General features: G+C 42.9%; 2 protein-coding genes across 2 annotated transcripts in view; one reads left to right on the top strand and one right to left on the bottom strand.

The window, feature by feature from the left end:
* The window catches only part of LOC106123791 (uncharacterized), a 2,049-nt gene extending 1,825 nt beyond the window's left edge, over positions 1-224 (top strand). The window contains exon 2 of the mRNA XM_013320201.1: positions 213-224. Coding sequence (XP_013175655.1) covers positions 213-224 — 12 coding nt within the window. The remainder of the gene's footprint in view (positions 1-212) is intronic.
* Positions 225-1,400: 1,176 nt separating this feature from the next.
* LOC106125692 (syntaxin-1B) lies at positions 1,401-7,733 on the bottom strand. Its single transcript, XM_013322989.1, has 8 exons — positions 7,202-7,733; positions 5,657-5,734; positions 5,096-5,189; positions 3,890-4,150; positions 3,332-3,405; positions 2,658-2,795; positions 2,182-2,292; positions 1,401-1,699 (listed from the first exon to the last, which is right to left on the bottom strand). The coding sequence occupies exons 1-8, from the start codon at positions 7,235-7,237 to the stop codon at positions 1,628-1,630; spliced, it is 864 nt and encodes a 287-aa protein (XP_013178443.1). The 5' UTR covers positions 7,238-7,733; the 3' UTR covers positions 1,401-1,627.
* Positions 7,734-9,866: the final 2,133 nt, after the last annotated feature.

Below are 9,866 nucleotides of genomic sequence, written 5' to 3'. Positions count from 1 at the left end.
AATATAATTAGAAAAATTTGTAAGCTTGGCTTTCATGCCACTACGTTTTCGAATTAAAACATCTAGTTGGGCCATTATTAAATTAAAAGGAAAAAATTATCGAAAGAAATACGACGAAGAAAAAAAAATATAATGTGGGTACTTCACTATTTGGTAATTAGTCGCTCGTAAATGCGTAAGCGTGAAATTGAACAATTATATTAATACAATAGGAAGCCAATTGAAGAGGATTTAGAAGGGAAATATGGAACGAACTCACTTTATCTTCCCTTGTCCACACAGTACTTCCTTTGTCTTGATGTTCGATGTTTGATTCCGACGACCGTTGAGCCGATGTCGCGATAATTTGCTGCACTCCGTTCGCTCCAAACGTATTAAATTAGCGGACTGTATTTTTGTTGATTCTTGAGGCTCGATGGACCATTTGTTTAGGCCAAACACAAGTATTTGGTTGTAATGGTTTAATAAGCGGTAAATACAGAGTTGCAAATAGACAAATTGATCGTTGCGCGTATGCATCGGCGGTCGAAAGCGGAAGTTCAAGTGACGTTTCGTGCCACCGCACGTCGGTTCGCACCGGTAGTGGTGTTGCCCGCACCTCAGGCGCGAACAAATATCATATAACACTACTTAACAACAGATGGAGCTTATAATACTTTTGTATAATATTTGATTACGTGTCATTAGAAAACTTGATAACTGGTATAGAACAAGAAGAAGAAACACGACAGAGATGGATATAGCGAGAAAAAAAAAAAAGAAAACTACTATGTTTTCTTTTTTCTCTGTATATTCTTTTTTTTTTTTAACCGATTGAAGTTGAGTTTAAGTTGACAACACGGTTCGTCACATCACGTGTTCCATTATTTAAAAAAAGATAAAAAATTACATTACACAAAATAATAATAATAATGAAGTCCGCAGTCCAACAAGAGTTGTGACGAGACAGGGACAGCTCGGCCGTATTTTCCTTTTCTGTGACATATGATATACAAGTATGTATACTTTTTGTAAGAAAAAAAAAATCCAACAAAGAGGAGCACAATTTCTTAGTTTACTTAGGTCAAACTATACGACTTACATAGAATTGATGTAAGAAGAAGTAAATTTGCTAAATAAAAGTCCTCGTTGGCGTTTCTATCATCTATGGATGTTTCACAATAACCATGTTATTCTGACTAAAGAAGTCTGTAAAGTAGCCTCCTTTTTCAGGTTTTAGACTATCAGCGTTTTAATAGGTCCAGTAGTAGTAGTTGGGGTAAAACAGACAGACAGTCACTTCCCCATTTTTAATATTAGCAAGGATTATCAGTTATAAAAAAATAAAACTAACTGTATTCATTTTCAAATTAATGTTAAAATGCTGCTAAGGATGGTTACTTTTGGGTAAAATAAAAAAATAAAAAAAATGGTATTTATTTCCAAAAATGACTAGTTATCTTAATATACAATAAATAATAATTAGCAATAGTGGTTTCGATTCATTGGCCGGCGTTCTCCGCCATCCGCCCGATGAATGGTCGGCGCCTGCGTGGCGTGGTGCCGCGTGGCGTGGTGCCGCGTGGTGTGGTGCCGCGTGGCGTGGTGTGGTGCCGCGTGGCGTGGTGCCCGCGTAGAGTCCCTCGTGCTACGTGTATACGAGCACAAACAGCACTATAAGGAAGCCGGACGCCAAGCAAATGATAAGACCGATTTTCTTCTGAAAGAAATAGAAATTTATTTATATTAATAGTGTTTTATTTGTCAACGATGTTTGCAGCAAAAACGGTTTTAGAAAGTAATATAAATAACAAAATAAAACAAATTTAACTGAAACTTTAAAATATTTAAAGTTTAAGTGAAATTTCCATGCTTGTGTATTATAAATAGGAATAGCTGATGAAGAAGTTGTATTATATAATAATTCCATGACATGACATTAATACAACATAACATATTTGTTGGATGAACTTTACCGGGTAAAGGTTGACAAGAAAAAAAAAAAAAAACAAAAAACGCGGAAAGTTATAAGTAAATTTTTATTAGGATTGTAACGGAGGGCTTCTTAGCGGAAGCGGAGGTGAAGTTCTGTTACAACCCTAATTATTACAATGAGCAAATACTCCGCGGTAGGAACTGTATCGCAGTCGAAGGTCAGAGGTGGAAAGAGCAATGAGTAGGACGAGCGAGGGGGGTGCTGACCTTGCGGGCGCGCCGGCGGCCGACGGAGCCGCGCAGTAGCTCCTGGCCGCCGCTCTCCACGTGCTCGCTAGCTTGCAGCGCGAAGTACTCCACGCTGTCGATTTGTTCTTGCTAAAAGTATTACATTGCAAAGATCATCATACATTTCTACAATCGGAAGTCGCTTAAAAGTGACCAATTGGTGACTTCTGGCGAGTGTTTTCTTTTCTTCCTTGTATTTCATCCCCCTCAAGGGATAACATAGATAAAGTCTTGTCGATATTCGTAAAATCTCATAATGTTGACAATGATAACTTTGTAACAAAAAAAAGAAAGATTTTGTCACATATTTCTGAGTATTTTGGAATTTATCAGATAGTACACGTGGGATCAGATTACAAAATCGACGACCAAAATAATAAGCTATGAAGAGTCTGCGACCGAAGGCTAGGCTAGTGTTGTGCTCTGAGCTAAGCTGATAGGTATGTATGTGAGACCTGTTGCGCGACGAGGTGCGATAGCTGCACGAAGAGGTCGCGCACCTCGCGCAGCGCCGCCTCTGCACGCGCCAGCTCGCCGCGCCGAGCCTCCGCATCCCGCAGCGCGCGCCGCGCCTCCGCCGTCTGCGCGCGCACCTGCACACACGTAGTCACACCGCACTCAGCAGCCAGCAGCCAACAGCCAACAGTCTCCGCTACGTCGCCGCCACGCACAGCTCTAACTCAGCACAAGTAACTCGACTTGCCTCTTGTGTTTGTCATGTATATCGGCAATGTCCTAACTCTTAGTCTTAATCAACATTTTTTTAATTTTTCAGCTGCAACAAATGCAGTTGCGGTATCAGTTTTGGACATTACGGGGTCTTAATTACAACACGTACAACTTGTGCGGCGTGACGTAGTTATAGTACTGAATGTATACCAGTTATATTATAACATTAGCAATGAATAAAACAAAATCAAATATCTAATTCACATGAACACTCTGTGTGTTTTTGTATTTGTCAGATAATTCATTCCGCATGGTTTATATTTATGTATGTCACCGACAAAGGGCATCCTTTTTTTTGTTTTTTGCCCCAACAAATCATAAACACTCGGCAAATTGCGATTTGATGCAGAATAGAATAGGCGCTGCGCTGTTGGGGCGCCACAGAGATCCTCTTACTTACGTTGTCGACGAACAGCGCTACGTTGTTAGAGTCGAGTAGCTGCTCGCATTCCTCTTCCGATAAGGTAAGGTTTGCTGTAATTCATAAGTTATTAAAAAAAAGGGAAGTTAGTGCTGTCACGCAGTCAGAGTGTTGAGAAGTATTGCATCAGTGGTGCATTGTATCGGAGGTGGGTGGAGAGGGGGGAGGAGGTCGACGACCGCGGCGTTCAAGTTTTGGTAATTAGCACAATTTGATCTAACAATACAACGGTACTAAAATGAGTAATGCGATCTAGATCTATCATTCCCGTTACATAATGCGCTACTTTATGAAAATTTAAATTGCATGTCATCCACATGATTTATATATCAGTTTCAATGCAACGTAAAGTATTATACAACTTTAAGCGAAGTGCAAATAGTTCCATTAAAACGTTTATTTTATTAAAACTTTTCAGGGCGACAAACACTGTCTCCTCAGAACATAAAACGTTGCAGTACTGGAGCCGCTGTCCCTTATTTCTTATATTATGTAAATAAATAAATAAATTTCAAAATGATTAATTTTGAAACATACTGAGCTTGATCTGTTCATGCAACAGCCGCGCGCGGTCGTCACGCAGGAGCTGCAGCAGCTGAGCGTGCTCAGCCAGCGCGGCAGCGCAGCGTCTGCGCGCGCACGCGTACTGCAGCCGGGCCATGCGGCACGCCGCGCCCGCCGCACCGGCAGCACCCACCGCCTCGCCAGCGCGCCCCGCCAGCTGCCGCAGTGCACCGCACAGCTTGAGGCCTGCCGCGTGCGCGCGCGTCACCGCCGCGTCCAACTGCTCCTGCACATCTGCAAAATGCACGCCACACACTTTTTATCAGCGGTAGAGCAAGCTTTAACATCTTCGCACGAATTGGCCCGGGTCGCCAGGTGAAATACCACGACACACAGAAGACAGGCGTGAAGTGGAAGCAATTCTGCGTTTCGTCTGATGAGTGTGCGTCCCGGAGGCCTAATTTAGTCCTCTTTTCCTTCTCACTCGTTGTCTTATAAGGAGAGGATGGGAAGTGAAAGTGGACTTTCCGGATGAGAGGATGCATAGAAAGGGAAAATATTTTCTTTCTGTGCAAAAAAAAACATAACTTAACATAAAAGTGATGAAGAAGCTTCTCAGTTGTCGGAATCACAATGTGTCTTAATTCGATGGAACACATATTATCATATTCATGAGAAACGCTCCTGAACAAACAACCACCTGATTAAAACCGGTGATGACTACACCATGAATAAAGTGACAATGACACGTAATTAAATCGCATAGCGTTGACGAATTTTATTAACTACGGTCGGCTAGCGGTCGCTCGCCACTTCCGCTATGTGCAATTTAAAAAAAAGAACATTTGCCTAAGTCATTTCCGAAGAATAACATATCTTCCTGTAAAAGTTCCGTCAAAATCTATCCAGCCTGTTCGGAGATTATTCGGAACAAGCGCGTGTTTGCGGACAAACAGACAGACAATAATTTTCTCATAATGAACATCGCAAATATACATCGTTTTCGCGAAATGTGATCTTTTTTTCATGTTTCATACAGAATCCAATTGAAAACGTGTCACTACTCGTATAATGATGTAACATAAGGATTTATTAGAGAGTGCGATGTCAATGCTAAAGTTTACACAATATATTAGAGCAGCGGGCGCGAGGCCACGGCGCGCGCGGATGCGACAGCGACAGCGACAGCTGCCTGCCAACAGGTAGGTATACAATCACACAATATACAGGTTCACGTACGCTTGTTGGTGTGGTAGGTGGGGTCGGAGTGCAGGCGGCGGATGAGCTGCGAGTCGCCGCGCACTTCCTCTATCCACCGCGATATCGCCTCCACCTGCAACGTCACCACACCGTACGGTCAACGAGGACCCGACTCGCTTCTCCTTCACATCAGGTGCGCACATCACCGAAACGCTTTAGATAACATCTAATTGGCGCATCACCTAACTACCCCCCCCACTCCCACCACCACCGCACCCTCCCACTTTAATATAATACCTTATATTACTTCTTACTTTTATTGTAAATGCGAATGTTACGATGGACGGACGCTGCATGAATGATGTTGAAATTTTTTAAAGAAAGAACATATTCTACAATAACACATAGGCTACTAATTAACTTCTTTTGCTTCCGCGAGGACGGAGTCTTGGACGATGGCTAGTACTACATAATGTTTTCCTGTACACCACTGCGTGTCTTGTAAGGAGGTTAAATTGGTAAAAAGAGGACTAGAATCATCTGTGAGGGTCGCAACTCTACTTTATACAAGGTGTGTGACTGCAAGAGTATGGAACTCACCTCCTGCAGTAGATCGGCGATGTCGCGCGGCAGCTCTAGCACAGGCGCCGGCGCTCCGCTCTCTGCGGGTCCGGCAACCTTAAAATACAGTTCATTTCTAAATACGAAATACTGTTAAACTTTACAATTACATACGAGTTATAAGTACATACAACAATAAACTAGCGACCCTTCTTCTTGCACGTCTTCACGCACCATACATACATACATACAAAAACAAAAAAAGATTTGACAGATAATATTATGTCAAGGACATATTTTACATATTACATACTCGTATATTTATGTGCATAATCTGTTTGTACGTTTGCGTCTGTATTTATGTGTATAATCTGTTTGTACGTTTGCGTCTGTATTTTTGTCAGGTCTTGTAACAGTGTTTTATGAATTCTCGTCTACTATACCATTTTAGAATTTGAGTCGTATGTTTTTTGTAGGATCTATTGTAGATACACGAGCCGTCTGAGTGCTTCCAGATCTTGAAGTCTTAGGGTTGCAGGTGCATAGTCGGTATCTCTGAGCACTACTAGTGCAGCCCTGAGTTAGACAACAGGCCAGTGTTAATTCGCGCGAGTAAATCTGAAGTTGGGCTAGTGATATAGCAAAGCGACCGGGCCGCGTTTGGATTTCACGTGGAGATCCCTTGCCCCCCTCGCATGGCGTCGCTGTTGGGGGGAGGGGGGGGCGAGTCGTTGCAATCACAACATAAATTGACTGTCTTCCCTCGGTTAGATAAGTATACGTTAGGCATTTCGGCATGTTAAAAAAAATAATTGTAAAGTGAAAATAGTTTTTCGCGAAAATCAGAGTTTTTATTTCTTCGATGATTTGTTACCAATTTTATCTGGTACTTATTTCGATGCAATCGTTTGATATCGCGTACCTCGTTTAAATGCCAGTTTCAGCTTTTCACTGTCCAAGTTAGGGCCTCCTAAGATAAGACATAAATTTTTTGTGCAAAAGGAGACGTTATGTAGGTTTGTATGTATAACGACAGTTTAAGTGAGATCTGTGTGATGGCTGTGTCGGTTAACCAAATCAAGAAGTGCCGGAGCTTTATTATTGATTATAAAATGGTTATGGATGCGTCCAGATAAGTTTTCATTATTTTTTTTAATTGCTGAAGCGGCCGATGAGCGCACTCGCGGCGGGCGACAGCAGGGGGGGGGGTAGCGGAGGCGCAGTCGCACTCATGCGCATGTTATTGAAGCGCTAGCGTTCGCGCCAGCTCACACACATACGCACACACACTCACACGTGTGGCACAATAATAATGACAGTCAGCACCTGACCTACTGATACCGCTTTGACGACATATTACTTGAATTAACGTTTATTTTAAATCGGCCGGAGAGTTAAGTGCAGTTGCAAATGTCAGTATTTCCTTTTTTATGTGTTATGATATGCTCTAAATATTATAGTGGTTCGTAATGATGCAAACACAATACTGTTTATAGATATTTTAAAGCTAATAAGCATGAATAGTAAATGCACATGTTTAGGTCGGAACGTGGCGTCAATATGCACGGCCGAGACGGCACTCACCTTGCGCAGCTCGTCCAGGCGGTCCTTGCTCCTCATGGCAGTGCGCCGCTCACCGCTCGACCGCCCGCTGCCCCGTGCTCCTCGCGGCGCACCTAGCTGTGTTGCTAGAGGAGGGGGCGCGGGGCGTGGGGCGCTCGCCGACGTATCTTATCTCGCACCGATAGCGCCGCTGATACGCCGCGCGCGCTTCAAGATGAGGAACGGTGCGAATGCGAGTGCGAGTGCGAGGTGAGCGCGCGCTGGCCGTCGCCGCGATGCGATAACGCGATACTGATAACCGACAGCAGCGGACAGCGACTCGACAACGCAGCGTGCGGCGCCGGCGGGGAGCGCACTCGCGCCCCGACCCCCTCGACCGTCCGAGTCAGCCCGCCGCCGCCGCCGCCGCCGCTGCTGCCGCGCCGCTCTTCACACCACGCACATCATTCGTAGCCCGGAATTTGCAAATATAGGGCAAGGCAATAAAGTTATATCCATAAAATGTTAATTAATGTCCAAGTGTAAAATTGGAGTTTAAATATTGGTTTTTCGTTTATTAGAAGACCCAGACACCTACTCAAATTTTATTATTTTTTTAAAGAGATAGATTTGGTAGATTTAATATTAACATTCTTATATTTTAGGTAAGCCTGGACGCGCTTTCATATTGTTGTTAAAAGTTTGCGCAGTTAACTTGTAACAGCGACATCTCGTGGTGAGGTTTATAAATAACACACTCAGTGGTTGTGCGGTTGAAGTATTTGACGTATGCCTGCAGATGGCGCTTTGCTTTGCTGATATTACGAGTACATATATCTTACTATTATAATATTACTATTAAATATGAATGTATGCGCAATATAAACTTGATGATGTAACTTATACATCATGCAATTATATATTTACGTTACGTGTAACAAAAAGAAACATTTTCTTAATTTGTTGTCTGCCTGTCAAGACCATGTTTGTTGTAGCTAATCACAATGGCTGATGTGTGAGGGTGTAATGTAGGCTTATATTTTGTGCTCTGCGCGATTCTTGATTGTTGAATGAAATTTTTTGTACATTTTGAAAACTTTTAAATTCCACTCGAACTAAGTAGTGAAAAACAGTCAGTGAGTCCGCAATAAATGTGCATTAACTATATAAATAAACATTAAATAAAGCTGTGACCTGCTAATTTAGTTGTTGAGTCGCAGCTCAACGGTTCAAGATCATGTGGCTGGGACTATTGAACCGGTTTCGAGCTGACTCACAGATAGCTAATGATCAACGATGAGGCGCCGATTGTTTCATGATTGTTCTATTTCATATATAATGTATAGTAATATTAATAAATATTTAAATATTCAGTAATATTAATATGTAACAGTGGTAGTTCGCCCGATGAAATACCAGGAACACACAGAAGACAGGCGTGAAGTTGAGGCAATTCCGCGTGCAGTCTGATGAGTGTGCGTCCCGGAGGCCTAATTTAATCCTCTTTCCCTTTTTCTTATAAGGAAAGGATGGGAAGTGGAAGTGGCCTTCCGGATGAGAGAATCCATGGGAAGGGAAGATATTTTCTTTCTGTGCATCCTTTCCGCCGTCGATTAAAGGTAGGCAACGCATATACAATTGCGTATGTCTATGGGCAACGGTAACTTCGCTGTTTCAGCGTATTCAGGTGGCCGCTCGCTCCTTTGCCACCTTACTATATGTACGTATATCCTAGCTAACAGTATGTCTATAACGTAACTAACTGTCTGACTCGTTTTCGTACAAAACCTACTGAACCGATTTAAATCAAATTTAGTACATAACAAACAGTATACTCGTATAGTCTAAAACCTGAGAAAGGATATTGGCTTATTTTTTATGCGAAAAAGGTTATTAAGGAGTGATAAATAGTGGTAGTGGAATCCACACTTGAATATTTTGATTGCAATTGAACCCGGATTGTGGCCATGTTAATTTTATTTGCTTCACGTATTAGACATCAGAAAGTGTAAAAGTATAAAAACAGTAAAATGTTTTTCAATCTCCTGTTGATTTTGTCCTGTTGTTCGCGTCTTACCCAGACGTTTTGTATGCGTTAATATTAATACATATTGTCATCCCTTACATTCTTTTTGGCAACAGCAGAGACAACAATATGTATAATACAAGCGCTGCAAATGCCGAGTGCCGCTCGAGTGCCGTGCCGAAGAGCGCACCTCCTCCTCCTAATCCTGCTTCTCCGTGCAAGAGAGGCGCATCGCATCAACACATCATAACATCTGATTTGGAAGCAGTTATCACATAACAATACGTCCCGGTCCAGTCCTGGGCTCCTTGTTGCTCGCAAGTTGCGCTCGCAACCGAACTAAACATTAAATGAAAGGCAGTTTCATCTATTATGTTTTATTGTAACACATAGATAGTTTTCTACACATCCTTACATACGCGTGATGCGCCGAGTGATATGAGCTCTGTACAGGCCGCGGCCGAACATAAATTAAATTCACATAATATAAACTTAGTCACTAGGGCCGAAGCCGATATACACCTATGTACAATATTGCAGTCCGGCGCCGGGCGCCGGGCACCGGGCTCCGGGCTCCGGGCGGCTATTTACAAAGACAGGATATGTGCGGGGTATCAGTCGCGCGGGGGCGCGCGCGCTAACAGCGCCAGCGGCTGCAGCGTCGCCGCTTGCATCGCGTGC

This window comes from Papilio xuthus, unplaced genomic scaffold, assembly GCF_000836235.2.
Source record: "Papilio xuthus unplaced genomic scaffold, Pxut_1.1 DF828952.1, whole genome shotgun sequence".
Classification (NCBI taxonomy): Eukaryota; Metazoa; Arthropoda; class Insecta; order Lepidoptera; family Papilionidae; genus Papilio; species Papilio xuthus.
Note: the sequence above shows the minus strand (reverse complement) of the source record. Positions and strands in the feature narration are given on the sequence as shown.